General features: G+C 35.4%; 1 protein-coding gene across 14 annotated transcripts in view; it reads left to right on the top strand.

The window, feature by feature from the left end:
* LOC138693651 (uncharacterized) overlaps window positions 1-18,854 on the top strand; it is a 69,396-nt gene extending 50,542 nt beyond the window's left edge. For 12 of the 14 annotated variants that reach the window (XM_069817548.1, XM_069817531.1, XM_069817541.1 and 9 more), the window contains one exon: window positions 13,412-18,854. In XM_069817548.1, coding sequence (XP_069673649.1) covers window positions 13,412-13,981 — 570 coding nt within the window. In that variant the 3' untranslated portion in view covers window positions 13,982-18,854. Of the gene's footprint in view, window positions 1-2,659; window positions 2,943-9,341; window positions 9,975-13,411 lie in introns of those variants that run through there. The other 2 variants (XM_069817538.1, XM_069817545.1) reach the window with 2 other exon arrangements.
* The last annotated feature ends 140 nt before the right edge of the window (window positions 18,855-18,994 follow it).

Raw genomic sequence — 18,994 nt, forward strand, 5'->3', positions numbered from 1 at the left:
TAGGCTTGTATTTGTATTCTGAATTAAATTGGATCCTTTTTTGGCAAGAAAGTCAGCAGTTTCATTTCCAGCAATTCCGCAATGTGCAGGTATCCATTGCAATTGAATTATTTTCTGTAGTTTTTAAAGTTGTTGGATCATTTTGTGACATTCTTTAATTTGGATTGACATCATTTTATATGAATTTATTGCATATAATGCTGCTTTAGAATCAGAGAGAATGACAGCATTTTGAAATTTATCTATTCTGTATAGTAGGTGTTGGAGTGAGATATGAATAGCCATTATTTCCGCATCAAAATTTGTTGTATGATATCCTGCTGGTTGATAAAATGAGAATAACGCACATGTAATTCCTGATCCTGAGTTGTTATCGATAGTAGACCCATCTATGTAGATATGTAACCATTCTTCTGGTGGGTATCTATTGTTCACAGCTTCTAATGCTAGCGCTTTTAGTACAGTTTGGAAGTTTCAGATTTTGTAACTGGTTCTTTTAAATCTAGTTGAATGTTAATTGGTTCGAAGGTTAGAGGGTTTTCTCTGCTTAAAATGTTTTCTTTAGATTTAGGGAGATTCAATTCTGTTTTTATTTCCGTGACTTTGGAGTCTTCTATAACATAAAATATATACATTCGTGTTATTAGTGGAAAGTTTTTTGCTCCTCCTGAAAAGTTGTGAAAAGTGACTTAGTTCCTTTTAGCTCCGACTGATTCAATTAATGAGAAGCTTGCTGGAGCCCGGGATCGTAAAGGTTGGCCAGGTTTTAACTTTCCGTTTCTGATCACAGCCTACTATATTCATTCTGTTGCCATCAAAAAGCTATTTAGTCATTGTATATTATGTAGCATAGAGGCTGTGACATAGTTTCTTCTTCATCTTTTGCTTGTAACTAATCCAGAAATTCCGTATGTGCTACGTGTATATGTAACCAGACTACCACCAGAATTATATTCTTAAATATTCCGTGCCATAAATTTTGAAGTTGGTTAACCTATGTGCATGTTGGCTTGTACTCATGAGACAATACCATTGGTCATTTATACAAAAATAACATCAGAATGCGTAATATTGATTTTACATATCGTTATTGACATGCATATCGATAGGCATAGCCGTTTCTCAGTTTATTGTGAATCAGAAATCTTCACATTCACGTCCTCCGCTTCTTGTTCTTCTTCTGGTTCTCGTTCCTGGTTTAAGGCCCATTCACAATGAAAATTAAACATAACCGTAACATAAACACAGAAGTTTGCGCCCAGGCTACCAAATGGGATCATTCACAACGATTCACATAAGCATTGACATAAACATTACCGTAAGACGTTAACATGAAAGTTTGCAAACTCCAAACTTTCATGCTTATGCTTACCTGATTTGCAAACAGAACACAATCGTGGAGCGCTGAAGTATACGACAGAATATGAGGAAATGGTGTCGTTATGTTTCCATGGTTACCAAGTATGTTGCTGTTATGTTTATGTTTCCATCGTGAATGATGTATGACTTCTTGATTTTACTGTAACGTTAAGTTAACGCTTACGTTATGTTTAATTTTCATTGTGAATGAGCCTTTATTGTAGACCAACCTTTAACAGTGCATCAGTGCTGCTATATATAGTTTATGACTTGACCAGATGTTTGGAGTGAGAGTTATTATTATTCCTGCAGTTGTAGCCTATGCGAGTAAACTCGTAACTTTATTTTCGAAGCAACTTCTCATAAACTTCATGTTTTAATTTCTTTAACATTGCATGCGTCATTAAAATAAATTAATTATGACTGATAGACAAATTCAACAATGATTAGCTAAATGTAAGGAACAATAAGAATAAGGGCAAGGACAAGAAAGTGATGAAGAAACAGAGGATGACATATATCGAAGCAATCATGACAGCGATAGCGAATGGGAAATCAGAGGTGATGAAAACAGCGATGTGGTACCAAAATGTTTATGTCTAACAAATTTGCAAAGTATGGATTGAAGGTATTAACCCTTGTGGACTCGCAAAACATGTATACATACAATCTTGAAATATATGCAGGCAAAAGCTAGACCTTATAAGTTGTCCAACATCCCCAGTGACATTACCAGGAGAATGGTCAAGCCCATAGAAGGAACTAATCTCAATCTCACAATTGATAATTGGTTCTGTAGTGTTCCACTGGCAAAGAAGATTAAAACCTTGGGAATGCTCTGAAAAAATAAATGGTAAATTCTGCCAGAATTTTTGTATCTGAAGAATAAAGATGAAATGATCATTATGTTTGAGTTCACCAGTGAATGTACATTAGTCTCATATCTGCCGAAGAATTGTAATATTGTAAAATTTTGACTTGTTCCACATCTTAAAGCTTCATTGCTCATGTAAGATCTATAAAAAAAAAAAAAACAGTTTTGGCAATATCAACAATACATCAAGACAATTCTCTAGACCTAGAAACAGGAAAAAATAAACCTGTAATAATGTTTTATAACAATTAAATGTGGGGTTGATGATGTTCTCGATAAAATATCTTCATGGTATGTTTCCAGGAATTCACGGCATTGGCCACATACAATTCCCTTTGATCTGATGAATATTAATGCTATAAATGCATTCAATGCATATGTCACTAACAACCCAGAATCAAATATTCCAAGACGTAAATTTTTCAGGGTTTGGCAGTGGAACTTACGAGGACTGCAATGTTAGAAAGAACGAATTCTAACAAAATCGCAAGGAGAATCAAACTGCGAGGTCAGCTTCTGTTGGCAGAAAAGCCAGCTGTCCCAGCCATTTTTCCAAAACAGGGAGGAGTTGGAAGATGCTACATTTGTGGAAGGACAAGAAATAAAAGTACGAGGCAGTCTTGCTCAAAATGTAACAACTGGACTTGTCCTGGGCATTTGAAGAAGATATGTACGATTTGTTTTGAAGAAGGCGAAGAAGTGTTGGAAGGTGATGATGTTGAAGATATGTGAATATATCTTGTCTACTGTCCAACCAAGTGGTTATGTCGCAGGGTTGGCGAAATGGGAAAGTCATGTGACAGTTACTTTATGGGGCTCTTTTAAACCATTGTATAATATTATTTAGACTTTCAGTTCCAAACAGCAAATATTTTTCAGAAAGAGCCTAGCACCCCAGCCACTAGCCTTTAAAGAGAGGCCAGCAGAAATGGGTGGGGGGAATCGAGATGCAACATAACCACTCGATCGGACAGTAGCTATGTATGAGTGACAAATTCAGTATATAGAATGAACAGATTATGAGTTGCCCACTTGCTCAGTGAGTCAATTGCCGTGGCAGGGACTTTTGTGGAGCTGAGGAACTCAAAATATGTCCACTTCATACATAATAATTTCCACTTTCAGTTAAGTTTTGGTTTAATTTTTTACACAAGAATTAAGTTTAGAAATTAGTTCATGTTTATTAACAGTGGAAGTTCCAAGTGTCAACATAGTAACAGTAATTTATATTCACTTGTTGCAGTCTATCTGTTAACAATATTATGTATTACAATTTTCAAAAAATATGTAAAATGTAAAATTTAAAATGTGTAAAATAAGTGACCGTTGAACAAATAGTTTAAAAAATAAAATATATTTAAAATTAAGAAACATAACAAATAATATAAGGAAATTAACAATTAAAAAAAGTAATCATAAATTATAATACATTGAAATAAAGGTCAAAATTGTAATGGGCAACATAATTTCAGGACTGTCTTTGCTGTTCTCTTCAGCCCATTGAAGAGCTAGATTTGTTCTGCACTCAAGTTTTGACTTCTCAAGAGTTCTTCTTTATTTGTTCGATTGACTCCTCTTTGCTCTAGATTATTTTGCCTATAATTTTGAAACGTGTGATGCCATGACATTTTTTTAAATTGTCTAACCAACCTTTTTTACTCGCACTAAAACTTACGTGGTTCTTTGTCATTTGACGGTGAAAAATTCGAGCTTTTCACAACGCATTTTACCACTCACAGGAATGTGTAGCCATCTCTATTGAATGAATCACCTAAAACAGTGTTGTCTACCTTGGGATTTTCAGGATATTCCATTTACCGTGTTCCGTTGTGCTTATGAACTTATGTTTGCTTTGTTCCTCTTGATGTCCTCGTGATCGTTGACTTGCCGATTCTGAATTGCATAACTAAAAAAAAAAAAATTAATTAATAAAAAAAAATACACACAGAAAATAAGAAAACAATGAAAAGAAATGGAGAATATTATTTTTGAAACATTTCTATACCTGAATTAAGAATAAAATTTAAAATTTTGGGGCCCCAGGGGTCAAAATTGTACCCAAATTTTGATTTTCTGTGAAGACTTGATTTGAGAATTTTGAATCCCCAGAATGATTGTGAGACCAGTTTTCCTCCTCCCCCCCCCCCAATATAAATTCAGGTCTGAAGGGGTTAAATTTATTTGCTATACTTGGGTGAATGACAGAAAGTCTAATGTGTTTTAACATTAATTTACCTTTTCAGTATAGATTTCTGCATTTTTTTTTTTATCTAATGCAGCTTAGAACTTGACCAATGGCCATTCTCTTAAAACATACAACACATACAATGTGCACATGAACAAAGGTTTAAAATAATAACAGTAGTAAGTAATAAAAAAGAAAAAGTATTAGGAAGAGGGTTTTGCACGTGCTTCCCAATATCGGTTAGAGATATTTTTAGAGTAGAATGCAGGGCAGTGTAGTTGGGGTGCAGTGGTAGACTCACTTCCTCATGGTGCACCCTCTACTACAAAACTGTTTTTCGGCAAGGTAGTCTACATGCAGCCATATAATGCAGAATCAGATTTCTGTAAATATAAAATTAATATTTGGAATGATTGCAATACACAAATACAGTACGTACTTGTGACAAATTAATTGTATGTATTTACTTAACCTTTAAGAAATCATGTCATGATCGAAGTGACCATGTGTGAATTACTTTTTTTTTAATACTTGACCATACAAGAATACTTTTAGACTCACTCTTCCTCTAGCTGCTGCTTTATACTTTGTTTTGGGTTTAGAATTTCAGAAGATCTGTTTGTGAGGGTTGAAATAATGATTCCAGTCGTTTATTTGCACTGTGCACAACCCCTTTTGTTGTTGGGAAGTGTGTAGTTATACCCTTGAACACGACTTTCTTTCAGTTCGTGAATTTTGAGAAAACGAAAATTGTGTATGTAGCATAATGTAGATTCTGTTAAAAATTCTTTCGCATAATATTTGATAAGTGTAATGTGGTATTCATAATATTAACAGGAAGTGATTTCTAAGGACTACTTTGTCTGACAGGAGTGCAATGAGAAATAAGTAGGTGTAAACCAGTGCTGATTGAAAAGTGTATGGATGTAACTTCTCCTTATTTAATAATTATCTGTAATAATGCTGTGAATAATTATTAGGATTTACGTATTTTAAGAAGCTCGTACTTACGAAGTTAAAATATTTATTCTTCTGTGTTTCATTGTCTGTAATTTTTTGTCTTGTCTTGTCTTGAAAAGAATAAGAAAAGAAAATTAGACAACTACTAAAAAAACGATGGAGGAAGAGGGAGCAGTTGGTGTTGATAGCTTGTTTGAAACAGATCATGATTTTAGTAATGAACAATCGGGGGATGATTCAGAAGTTGATTCTAATGATGTGTTGGTGGATGGAGAAACTTGACCATTTTATGTAGGGAGAGATATTTCGACGAAGTGGTATATGCATCATCCAAGACAAAATGTTTGGGTTAGAAGACAAAATATAGTTGGAAACTCACTGGTTGTAAAAAGGATCGGCAAAGAATGCAACAACACCATTAGACTGTTGAAAGTTGTTTTTTTTTTTTTTTTTTTTTTTTTTTTTCAGTCAAAATTATCAAGTGCGCCAACATTTATATTGAATGCTTGCATCTCAGTTACACTTAAGAAAGGCATGTGACACAAACTAAAAGAGAGGAAATTAAGGCCCTTTTTGGACTTTTATATTTAACTGGAGTTTTCAGATTCTCTCATCTGAATCTTCCCGACTTTTGGGTAACTGATTAAAGTGAAGTGGAGAAATTTTGAGTCACCATGTCATCAGACAGATTGAGATACTGTACCTGTTATGCACTTTGCATTGTGATAACTTAAATGGTAAAAGTGAACACCATATTTTGCAGAATAAATTAGTTCTCGTCAGAAAACTGTAGACAGACTTTGTTTGCCATGTAGTGAACATTATACTGTCAGAGAAAAGTCACTATCGACAAAATAATGGAAGTATTTCAAGGCAGGTGCAGTTTTCAGCAGTGCATAAATAGTAAACCTGCTAAGTATGGCATCAAAATTTTTGCTCTTGTAGGGTCGCACTCTCAACATGGACATTTACACAGGGAACTCGACCCAAAGGACCTTATAAATTAGAGAATGCTCCACAGACAATTGTCAAGAGGATGGTGATCCCAATATCAGGAAGCGGTCGAAATATTACAATGGACAGTTTGTATGTATTAGTGATGGGGTGTGATTTGAAGACGTGATTTTCTCACTGTCTGACTGTGACTATAGTTCCAAATTCACAGCTCTAAGAAATCGCCGTCTCTGACCGATACTTTATTCATAGCCATGGCAACTGATGTACGTATATCACAGCTCCAGAGTCCATACAACTACAAATCAGAAGAGTAACGTGGTTGCACAACACATTTGGGATCTAATTAACTATCATTCCACTCTAGAGGTTAAGGAGGGCAACTCTTTGATATATGCACTCTATGGGCTGTATTCTTCATGGATGACTCACCTTCGTAAACATTCTTGGAACACATCGCAGATAACACAGGCCAGAGTGTGGTTTATTTTTAATAAACTTGCTGCTCTAATCACTATTGTTTATACAAGACATGGCAGTGGAATATCAGTTCAATTTGCAGAAGAGCAATGAACATGAACAACTGTTGGTGAACATGAACAACTGTCGGCTGATGGTGGGAAAAATTGAAATGTTTCGGTTAAATATATTGCTAATTTATAAAGTTCGTACTGCTACGAGGGCTATTCATAAAGTAACTGCCGTTCTCAACTAGCATGCTTAACAACAGAGACAGTGGCGCCACTCTTGCGGTGGAGTGTACCTTGCAGCAGTACGTGTCGAGCAGCAGTAGAGTCAAAGTCGTGTCTTTGTTCCTCTCTGAGCCACGTGCAGTCAAAATGTGTGCTGCAATCACAAGTCCTGCCAGATGTGAGGTACGTTCTGTAATAAGATTTCTTGTGGCCAAAAACTGTAAAACTAGTGAAATCCATCGCAAACTTTGTGAAGTTTATGGGCTAGACATAATGAGTGTAGGTGGTGTAAGACAATGGTGCCGTATGTTCAAAAATGGGCGAACCAATGTCCATGATGAAGAGAGAAGTGGTCGACCGAGTATCGTGAATGCAGGTCTAATTCATTTGGTTGACGAAAGGGTTAGAGCAAACCACAGGTTCACCATGTCAGAGCTTAATGAGGATTTTCCACAGATTAGTCGTACTTTTCTGTAAAAAGTGATTACCGAAGATTTGGTCTACTGAAAACTTTCTGCCAGATAGGTGCCTAAACTCCTTTCTGAGGAACAAAAGGCTCAGTGGATGGGAGCAGCAGTGTCCTTTCTTGAACGTAACGAAAGAGAAAGTGATGCTTTTCTCAATCAGAATGTGACGGGAGATGAGACTTGGGTGCTGTATGTGAATGCAGAAACTAAGCTTCAACCAATGCAGTGGTGCCATACTCACTCCCTGAAAAAACCCACAAAGTGTCGTCAAACACTTTCTACGAGGAAACTAATGGCAACTGTCTTCTGGGACAGAAAAGGCATTTTGCCAGTGGAGTTCTTGGAGAGGAATGCCACAATTAACGCTGAGCATTACTGTAACACACTAACAAACTTGAAAAGGACCATTCAAAAGAAACGTCGTGGCATGTTGAGCTCTGAGGTGATTTTCCTGCATGACAAGGCCCGGCCGCATACAGTGCATCGTACTGCAACCAAACTGCAAGAGTTCAACTGGGAAGTATTGGATCTTCCTCCCTATAGCCCAGATTTGGCACCTAGCGATTACCATCTCTTCATGCACATGAAGACGTGGCTTTGCTCGAAGCGCTTTGACGATGACGAAGAGTTGAAAACCAGCATCATAGGTTGGCTTCAGTCGCAGGTGGCCGAATTCTACGATTGCGGAATTTCAAAGGTCGTCAAACGCTACGACAAGTGTCTCAATGTGACTGGAAACTATGTGGAAAAATAAAGTAGAATGTATACTTTCAAACGGATTGTAACCCAATTCTGTAACATCATTCACAGGTTTGTAAAAAATAAACGGAAGTTACTTTATGAATAGCCCTCGTAAAAACGATTAATTTAGAATAATGTAACAATTTAATATTCCTTACTGATTTCTGTAAAATCTTAAATAATCGAATGTTATGGAATATATGAAAAAGAAGACTGGACTTATCATTGTTCATCAGAAGTAATGGTTTGGGTCTCAAAACGAAGATTCATGTTCGGTACATTACAGATTGTACTGTGCCTTTTGATCGTAATGTTTGAATTCATTCCGACTTAGGAAACCTCTTGCAAAGAACAGTTATTCCTTAATTTTGTAAAATGACCAAGAATTGAAGATTTGAAGACTTCAGACAGGCTGGAACTTGCAGCAACAATAAACTTCTACATATGACTGATGACAACATACCCTTGGAATGTGGCATGTATTGCCTGCCATCATCTTTAATGAATGACTGTGAATGTCAGGATGTTACAACATTCGCAATATCCAAGAATTATCCGAACACAAAAATCACACTGTGACAAAATTGCTGTTATCTGTCACAGCTGTGATAGCATTTGCCTTCCTACCCCACCTCCAATATGTATTGATTCTTCTCGCCCATGACAGACTTCCCGTCATATCCACATTGCGTAAAAATAAGCTGGAGATATCTCCAATTTTAATACAAACCAATGTACTACCCTCTCTCAGTAATATGTTGGCTTCAGGGAAGATGCCATGCTTCTGTCATGGATCCTGAAGAAAAACTAGTGCTCCTACTCTCCACTATGCACCACCCAGATGGCATAAATGAAAATACCAATGGAGCACAAAAACCTAAAATCCTTACTTTATATCATGTGAGTAAAGGGGGCATAGACACTGTAGACGAGCTGAAATGTACGTACTCTGTCGCCAGAAAAAGTTGTATGTGGTCACTAACTATTTTTTTACCTTACTGAACATTGCTGGTATCAACAGCTACATCATCCTTCAACACACAAATCAAACACCAATGCTTTGCCGAGAGTTCTGTAAAATTCTATCATATAATCTCGCTCTTGGACAGCTGGAAATAAGAGCAGCAATGGAGAACCTCCCACGACCTTTGAAAACAAGTCTTCACCACTTTGCCGGAATTGCTGAACCAGAGAGAACAAGGAATAGCAATACTACTGGAAGATGTAAATTTTGTTCCTCGAGGAAGAACAGAAAAACAAAGACTAGCTGTGTTCACTGTGGAGTCTACATCTGCAAGGAACACACCATCACATCTTGCATCATATGCAGCACAGATAAAGTTCGGAACTACAAAGATAGTGTGTAAGCAGGTACAGTATGTTTCATAATGGCGTCTAATATTTGTTACATGTTTTATTATTATGATTATTAGATGTTCAGACTACAGTGTTCTTGAGTGGAAAAATCATTAAAATGAATTTTTTTTATGTATGAGATACAGAGTATGAAGAGAGAGAATGTGGAGTACTGAACATACAGAAAGAATAGAAACTACAGACTGTTTCATTTGCTAAAGATTTGACAAGATTTTAAAACATGTGCTTGAAGTTCATTCTAACCATTGTAGGGCCACCTACCAAATATTATAACATAAATATGTAAATCTTTTGAAGAATAATTAGGCTGTACAAAACAATATGTATATCACTTACCTATACAGTGCTTTAAAAGGAAGAATATTACGATTATGTATTGTTTTCAAACAAAATATTTATGATTGGTATTCACCTAGATTTATGTTGGAATCTTCTGCATTAATATATATATATATATGAGGGGGATCCAGGAAATAACGACCGTTCGCGCATACCCGCCGTGCAGCTGACTCCCCTTCCTTGTTTGAAGGTCAGCTGGCTTCCTTAACATGTGTTCTCATAATGTTGTGAGTACTGGTTGCATCAAGTCGCCATTGTGCATTTTGTGTTACTTCAAAATGAACGACGTGATTGATAATCCCGCCGACTGTGAGGTGAGGAGTGTGATTCGATTTTTGAATGCCCGACATTTGAAACCTGCAAAAATTTACCGGCAATTGAAAGAAGTGTATGGTGATACTGTAATGAATGAAAGAAATGTGAGAAAATGGTGCGAAATGTTTAACAATGGGCGAACAAATGTCCATGATGAAACTCGACCCGGACGCCCATCACTCATCACAGAAGACCTGAAGACTAAAGACAGGCGCACATCACTCGACAAATTGCTTATTGCCTTTCCTGACATTCTTGATGCGATATCACACAAATGGAGACGCCTTTCTTGATCAAATTGTGACCGGTGATGAGACCTGGGTGTCTCACAACACCCCAGAGACCAAGCGCCAATCACATCAGTGGTATCATCCCTCATCACCCAAAAAACCGAGAAAATTCAAACAGACTCTCTCAACACAAAAAGTCATGGCTACTGTCTTTTGGGATCGCAAAGGTGTTCTTTTGCTGGATTTCATGCCAAAAGGCACTACGATCAATGCAAATCATTATTGTGAGACTTTACGAAAACTACGGCGAGCCATCCAAAACAAGAGGCGAGGAATGCTTTTGAGAGGAGTAGTGCTTCTTCACGACAACGCCCACCCGCACACTGCTGCTTCAACTCGAGAATTGCTGGATCAATTCGGTTGGGAAATCTTTGATCATCCGCTCTATAGTCCAGACCTTGCTCCTAGCGATTTTCACCTTTTCACTAAGCTGAAAGACTTTCTGGGTGGTACGCGTTTTGGAAGTGATGAAGAGTTGAAGAAGACAGTGAACACCTGGCTTAATGAACTGGCGGCAGAGGAGTATAACACGGGAATTCTAAAGCTAGTGAACAGATACGACAAATGTTTAAATGTAGGTGGTGATTATGTAGACAAGTAAAGGAAGCTTCAGTTATGTAACAGACGTTGTTTTTTCAAATAAATATTTTTTTTTTTAATTATTACAACAAAACGATTTCCTGGATCCCCCTCGTGTATATATATATATATATTTGTGGTGCTATTCCACAGAACCCATGGAGTATGGGCATACGTTTCGTTCATGTAATTGAATTAACTTGCAAACGATTTCTTTTGGCCAGGGCATCATGTTTTTTTTTTTTTGTTATTGATGCCATAATATTTTCGAATCCATTGGTCAGTTCTTTCTAAGAATTATCAAGTGTTTGATCAGTGAACAGTGGTTCCCAACCTTTTTTTGACTTGCGACACACTTTGCTGAATGCTCATGATATCACGACACACTTATTTGTTTTAAATAATAATAATAATAATAATATGATAACAACCAGTGCTTATATTCTGGAGAAAATGGTGGTGGAACTCTGTATAATATTTTATAGTGGACAGGGAGATGAATCGTTCACGGGAATTTTGTCGTTTTTAACCACTTTTTCATCCAACAAATACTTTAAAAGTCTAAGCAGAATTCAAAGAAAAATTATATTTAAAACATAATTATTCACACATATTTCGGTTCCATGATGAAAAATGCAACAAAATGGTGCCGGAATGCTGTTCCAGCATGTTCTGCCAAAAAGAAAAAGCACTGATAACTTCTGTGTAGGCCTAGTGTCGGACATTCAGTGTTGTAGATAGGTCGATGTTAACATGCAATCAAAAATTATAAAATAACAAGCTGCAACTTGAGTGGCATTAGGAAAAAATAAAGGTATTTGTCAAAAATCCCAATCTATCTATGCTGGATGTCCGATAAGACTTTCGTTTTTGAAAATTCACTTATTTAAATTAATGTGTAGTCTGCACTTGGAAGGTTTCACGGAGTTTCTCTATACGTGACCTTATGGTTGACAGGCCAACATATAAATCATCTTCAAGATGCAGCAGTCTATTCCTTTGTTTAGATTTCACTATTTTTATGGAAGAAAATGCTGATTTACACACTATGACGTTGAAGATGGCAATTCTGAATGTCATTTTAGTTTATTCGGCACCATCGACTGATTTGATAAAATTTTTATCTGCATAAAAGACACACGGGATTTTGTTTATATTTACGAAACACAGTACGGTAAGTATTTCTGAGTCCTGAAGGGAATGTTTGCTCACATTATTTGAATTAGCAGTGCTGTCATCTAACCCAGAACTTCATTAAGATTGTCTTTATCGAATTAAAAATGTGTCTATGATAAAATATAAATAAAGCACTTTTGATAAAATGGTCGCACTATCACCTGCTCACTTATATATACTGAAACTGATCAATATGTTCTTACGATTCTAAACTCAGTAGTAGGAAGAGTAAAAGAATTACTAAGGATTGTTGCAGGCGTTCACTTTCATTTGAATTATCACCAGGCAGAAAAGTTAAACAAAGCATTGTTGCAGATGTTCACATTTTATCGTAAAATCTGTCTCGAAATAAAATGTACCACATCAAAGACTTAGTTGTAAATAAAAAATGGGATGTAAAGAGACTTTCTGGATGGCATTAAATTTATTTTTCAATTGCAAAATTTCGCGACACGCCAATTGGGAACCCCTGAGTTAGAGCATGATCTTATTTACTTTCAAGACAGAGACTTACAAAGTATTGTAAGCGATTTGATAATAAAACTTGTAAAGTATTGGCAAGTCTCGAAAAGTCTTGTGCAATGTTGAATTTGATGCAAATTTGATCATGTACAATAGTGGCAAAGAAAAATCGGACTGACCCTTGTAGCTGATTTCAGAGCATTGTTCACTCCAGAGCACGATAGACTGGTAACTAAGACTTTCGTGGTTCGAATCCTGCCTGAGAAGGAAACTTTTTTTTTTGTTCCTTATTCAAATTTATTCCCAATACTTTTTGATTGCAGCGATATTTTACTACTTAATTAACTTATTATTCCCAGAACATGACTTTTACCAGCAATCGAAAAGTATTGGGAATAAATTTGAATAAGGAAAAAAAAAAAGTTTCCTTCCCAGGCAGGATTCGAACCACGAAAGTCTTAGTTACCAGTCTATCGTGCTCTGGAGTGAACAAGGCTCTGAAATCAGCTACAAGGGTCGGTCCGGCTTTTTTGCCACTACTGTACAAGCAGCTTAACACAGTGCAGTATGTATCTTGTTGATAAGTGTAATCTTCTGGAATTGGTATATAAATTAATGTTAATTGTTTTCATTTTTTCCAGCTGTCCAGCAATCCATCGAGCTCAGCGGGCAGTTCAGTGCATATTGAAGGTATAATACGCTTGCCAGAATTCTTGATGGGCCATGGCAGCTATCACGATTTCTGGAAGAAACCGTGGGTTGTGAGGGCCTTGAAAGCAGTTAGTGATCGTGAAATGACACTTCGGAACTGTTCAGACTTGCTCGGTGTGGGATATGACGTTTTGTACAGCCGATACAGGCGGGTTCATGGGTGTCTCAAAGAGGGATCTGTGGATTCACCAGGTCCATCTCAAGATAATGCATTCAGATTTCTCAGGACAGTAGGTGATCAAGAAGGAAATATTATCGTGAGCAAAGATCAGCCTCCTCCAACAACAGCTGCTCTTCCTGCAGTGAGTCATAGTGAGAGACCTGCTGACACAAGTGAAATAGAAGATACTCTGGAACCCATAGTTAATGTGAAGATGGAGCCCTCCATTTCGTTATCAGACCAATTCGAGAGTGAGATAATGAAGGATAATGTAGATGTCCATAATATGGACAAATGTGTTGAAATAACAAACTTCTTCTTTTGTGCAGATAATCCCTAAGGGCAGACTTATTCTGAGGGAACAGTGTGCAACATGTAGCATGCCTCATGATTTCTCTTATTCGTTTTGTTGATCAACGTTGCCTTAGAACAAGCACGCATTCAACATTACTGTTTACACGGCAAGTTCATTTGTCAAAAAAGATGTCATTTTCAGAAATTCCTGCTTTAGTTTATTTGATTCTAGGTACTGATATGAGAGATACTTGGTGTCAAAGGAGATTGTTGTGAAAACCGATGTTCATTCCAAGGGCACACAGTTATTTTTTTAGCATTGATGAATGAATTTTGTTGTTACTGATGTTGATGCATAGCATTTTTTTTTGTGCTTTTCCACCTTACCACTTAGCTTTTTGGTAAATTTTTTTATCTTCTCTATGAAACAAACTACACAATGATTTAACTTGCTTTTATCTCTTCCACATTGGAGTGTAATTACAAACAAGCATTACAAGAACAACCCATTTCATTTTATAGTTTATATTATGCATATTCCGAAATATTTCTTGAAATAGTCCTCAATAAATCCAAGAATATTTTGTTACACCATTCTATTTTGTCTCTTGTAGCTATAAATAGCATTCTCAATAATAGAAGAAAACTACCGTATTTGCTTGTGTACTTTGCGCCACCACATATTTTACGCACCCTAATTTTTAAAGGATTATTATAAACTTTAATTTTGCTCCGTATATTTTCCGCACACATTTTACATACAATTTTTTTTTCTGTGTAGTATGAATTTTCTTCTCTAAATTCCATTGCCAATATAGCATTGTTCATTGAACAGTACCCAACTTAACTGTCTGCTTCACAAAGAAACCCTAAATAACGTTACGTCAACACTGATGCTTGTTCTTGTAAATTACCCCTTAGGACAGTGACTGGGACAAGTTTTACAATTTAATAGGTATCATGCAGTTTTCACCATAACATGAAGAATCCATTGATCAACCACCTATAGACCTATAAACTCGTACAATGTAGGCTACCTACTCAATTAAAGACTAACTATTGAGAATGCTACATCTGCTATGTACTTTGCATTCATTATGATTGTCACATACCCATTTAATTATTATTTATAATTCAAGATTACCAGTAGTCTTAGGTGACAAAAGTACTGTATTCTTAATTACTATATTCTTGAATAAAACTCAGATCAAGAAGTCTAATTTTAAAAATTCGCATATATTACGCACCCCAATTTTTCGAACAGCCAAAATAGATTTAAAAGTGCGCAAATTACGCGAGTAAATACGGTAAATAAGAACAATATATGCAATTGATGCAGCAGGTAGCTGCTTCCCATAAGAGTCAGAAGACCTTGTGAGGTTGTGCAGTAGGTTGATTTTTGCTACAGTCAACACTTTAGTTGCACACTGCAGAGATTTTCAAGATGAAAAATGATGCATACTTACCACATTGTTGCACGTTGTACATTGCTTCCTTGGTATAATCCTACCTTAACAGACAACCTCTTTGTAGTTTACATAGGAAAAAAAAATCTACAAAATTACATGACAAGAATTTCAAGTTTATAAGTGAAATATTTTATTTTTAGGATTACTATCTTTTCGTTCACATATATGGGACGCCTGTTGACTTTCACTTCCTTTTATAACTACCATAAAAAACATTATGTTGAGTGGTGAAGTTTTAATTGAATTTAGTATTTTTGTCTATACATACTTAATGCATTAAGGAAAAGAAAAGAAAATCCGTCATTTGAACAACCCTGTTTTGCTAATTTTTTTATTTGTATCAAAAAGTTGTTTTTTTTTTTAATTCCTATAAAAATATTCCTGGCAGCTATATTTACAGTTAATTGAAGCCAGTATTTCTGACTTCGGCCTGATTGTATAAACCATTTAATCTTAGATCAGAGGTTAAATTGATTCTCGTTCTAGCTGAACTTGGAATTTTGTGTTGTATAAAGTCCAATCTGAGATTAATTTGTCTCAAACTGAAGTCAACTTTGACTGAAGAAATTTCTCCGATTAAGTTAGATGATCCAAGTTCAGTTATTTCTTTTCTGTTTGAAATATACGAGTGGCAGATAGTGCAAATAAAATATCCATTATTATTAATATTAATAGATATGATAGGTACATTTATATATATTTCTTTCAATTTCTTGCCTTAATACACAAACAATCTTATATTTTATAAGGCTCTATCGTGTTCAGCAGTATCAAATAACATAACCTATAATTATATTATGTTTATAACAACCATTAATTATTAATGGATATGATAGGTACATTCATAAATTTTCAATTAACTTTATTACTAAACGAAAATTGTCGTTTTATAAAGCTTTATTATGTTTAGCAGTATCAAACACCATAACATGATAACAACTCGGAGAACAGTCAACCTTCTTCTTATTGTCCGCCATTATTTACATTGCACAAAAAACCAGTGTCTCCAATAGAGTGTATGGAAAGTCGCCAAAAAGTAGTTGTAAAGTCGCTAGATTTCTCATTATCAACAAAGAAAGATTAAATTTTGTCACTATGGGGTGCTAAAAATGTCACTAAATCCCTATTTAAGCAATATAAAAGTTAAAAGAAATTGTTGTTGAAAAAGAGTTAAAGTCGCTAGATTGGCAACACTGAACAAACCTGTATACTGTACCGTGCGTTTTTTTTTAAACGCTTCATGCCTTTGCTGCAGCAAAATGAGGATCGAAAAAAAACGTAAGTAGGTCAACTGACTGCAAAATGGTGGACAATTAATATTGGCTTCTATTTCTGTTGTAATAAATTTAACTCTAAAAGAACCAGACATGTTAAATAATTTCAACTTCCATGATAATGACATGGAATTATTATTACTCGACGATTTTGACAATAATAAACGTTGCAAAAGACCAAAACACACATTCCGCCATGATGGATCGTGCAGCAAACTTGTAAAGCGAAGTTTTGATTTGCTGCACGCTTGCTACAGCGCTGCTGCAGCGACGGTGAAGCAAATGTAATAAAAGAACGATCTTGCTGCAGCGCTTTACGTCTTGCTTTAAAAAAAAACGCAAGGGTACTCCTCGTGTATAACATGGTCTGCGCATCATGTATTTCACCTTTTTATGCGATGTTGCCAAATCCGTTTCACGTGAACTTAGATTGCATTTGAACAAAGGTAATTTGATCGCAGAAAAGTTTTATATAATAGAAGAAGTGTCTGAACTCGGTTCACTTTTCGATCTTCGATCAAAGTTGATCTTTAGTCAGGGAGTTTTATACAATTGGGCCTTAATCAGTTTTACTGCACACCTATTTCTGTCATTTCATTTTTTTCTGAAGTGAAAAAAAAAAACCCTTTTCAACAAAAGCATAATATGATATATTATGATCTTAGAATACTGAGTACAAAGGACATTACCATGCACATTTAAAGTCTTGCCAAAATGTATGATGTACTCATTTATTCACAATACTGCTAAAACCTTGATAATAAGTGTTAGTGTTTCTTTGCATTTTGCAATAGTCTTCGTAAAATTAACATCAACATTTGAGTTATTTGAAAATGTTGTCACTGAAATTGAATAATTTTTATAAGTATAACCTAGGGAAGCATTGTAGAGGCCCAAAAAATCTTTCATAGATCTTGTTCTTTGGGAAGAAATAATTCACGTAGTAAGGGTTGTCACACCACCAACAAAACTCACTTACAACAGTTAACTAGATTTTGTATCTGTCCAGCCATGGCACTGTATGTTTGCTGTTAGAATAATTCTCCAGTAAACAATAGCACGTGACTGTAATGAGGCTTGATTGGCTGCACCGTCATGCTACTGATTCTCAGTACGTGATTCTGCACTCATTTGCTTAGGAAACAGTTACTTTTTAATTAATTAAATTATTTTAAAATTTCACGTGAGATCAATTAGTGTCAGATGTTATTCCTCTCCTATGTTTAACCACACACATTGAGGATACAGAAGCCATACTATCATTTGCTAACAATAACCTACTACCTTGATATTACTCCTTGTATTTATCGGCTTTCTTACTAAATAACAAATTTAAAAATACCTTTTCTTTCATATAACATAGTAGATATGAATCAAGTTGTGGTACATGTTTAACGTATTTACCAACTAAAATAAAAATTTTATTTTAAAATAAATGAAAGGTTATGGTTGTCACACAGAACTATATTTTCCTGCATTGTGAGAGTGTTTCGACTAGGAACCAATCTCTGGTATGACAGCCACATGTTTTTGTTTACGTTAGCATTATTCTAATAGCAAAAAGATTATAGCTTGATGTTTATTCAGAAGAGTTGTTCAAATATGCATGCAATTATATTTGAAAATTCACTAAAATATGCACTATAATATACCATGTTTGTCATCCTGTAGGTCATTTACCCATTACTTTGATTGCTAGAAGTTAGGATGACTGTCATAATGACCAAATGTATCTGCTATATGTTGTCTGTTAGTGCTCGAATTGTACTCGTAAAAATGTGGGGGGGATTGGGACCAAAATTTTGAAGAAAGAAAAAAAAGAAGTACCAATATATAAATTCACTAAAATGGATATATCTCGGTCATTTTTTTTTTTTTTAATAAATTCAAAATCTGCTTGTAATTTTACTCGTAAATGCACATTGTTTAAAATATCTGTAGCATAGATATTGGCTTTCAAAATGGTAAAATAAAAGATTACATTTTGAGAATGAATTTTAGAGGTACTTTTATAAAATTATGGTGGGATATTTTCAGATTCAACAAATAATAAACTTGTATTCCAGAGAAAAGTTTCCTAATAGCCTAAAGAATTTATGTTCCAAATATCATGCATTAGCATTAATAATTCCGAAGATATGTAACTTCTTGTATGAGTATAAAGTCATCATCATCATCATCCTCTTGTCGTGTCCTCCTTTCAGAAGGTTGTTTCCAATATGCCTCCATTCATCTCAGTCTTTCCAAGCTTTTTTTCCTGTTTATTTCATCCCACTTGTATCCCATTCTTGTAAGTTCTTCTGAATTTGATCTACC

Source organism: Periplaneta americana, chromosome 2 (assembly GCF_040183065.1).
Source record: "Periplaneta americana isolate PAMFEO1 chromosome 2, P.americana_PAMFEO1_priV1, whole genome shotgun sequence".
Taxonomy (NCBI): Eukaryota; Metazoa; Arthropoda; class Insecta; order Blattodea; family Blattidae; genus Periplaneta; species Periplaneta americana.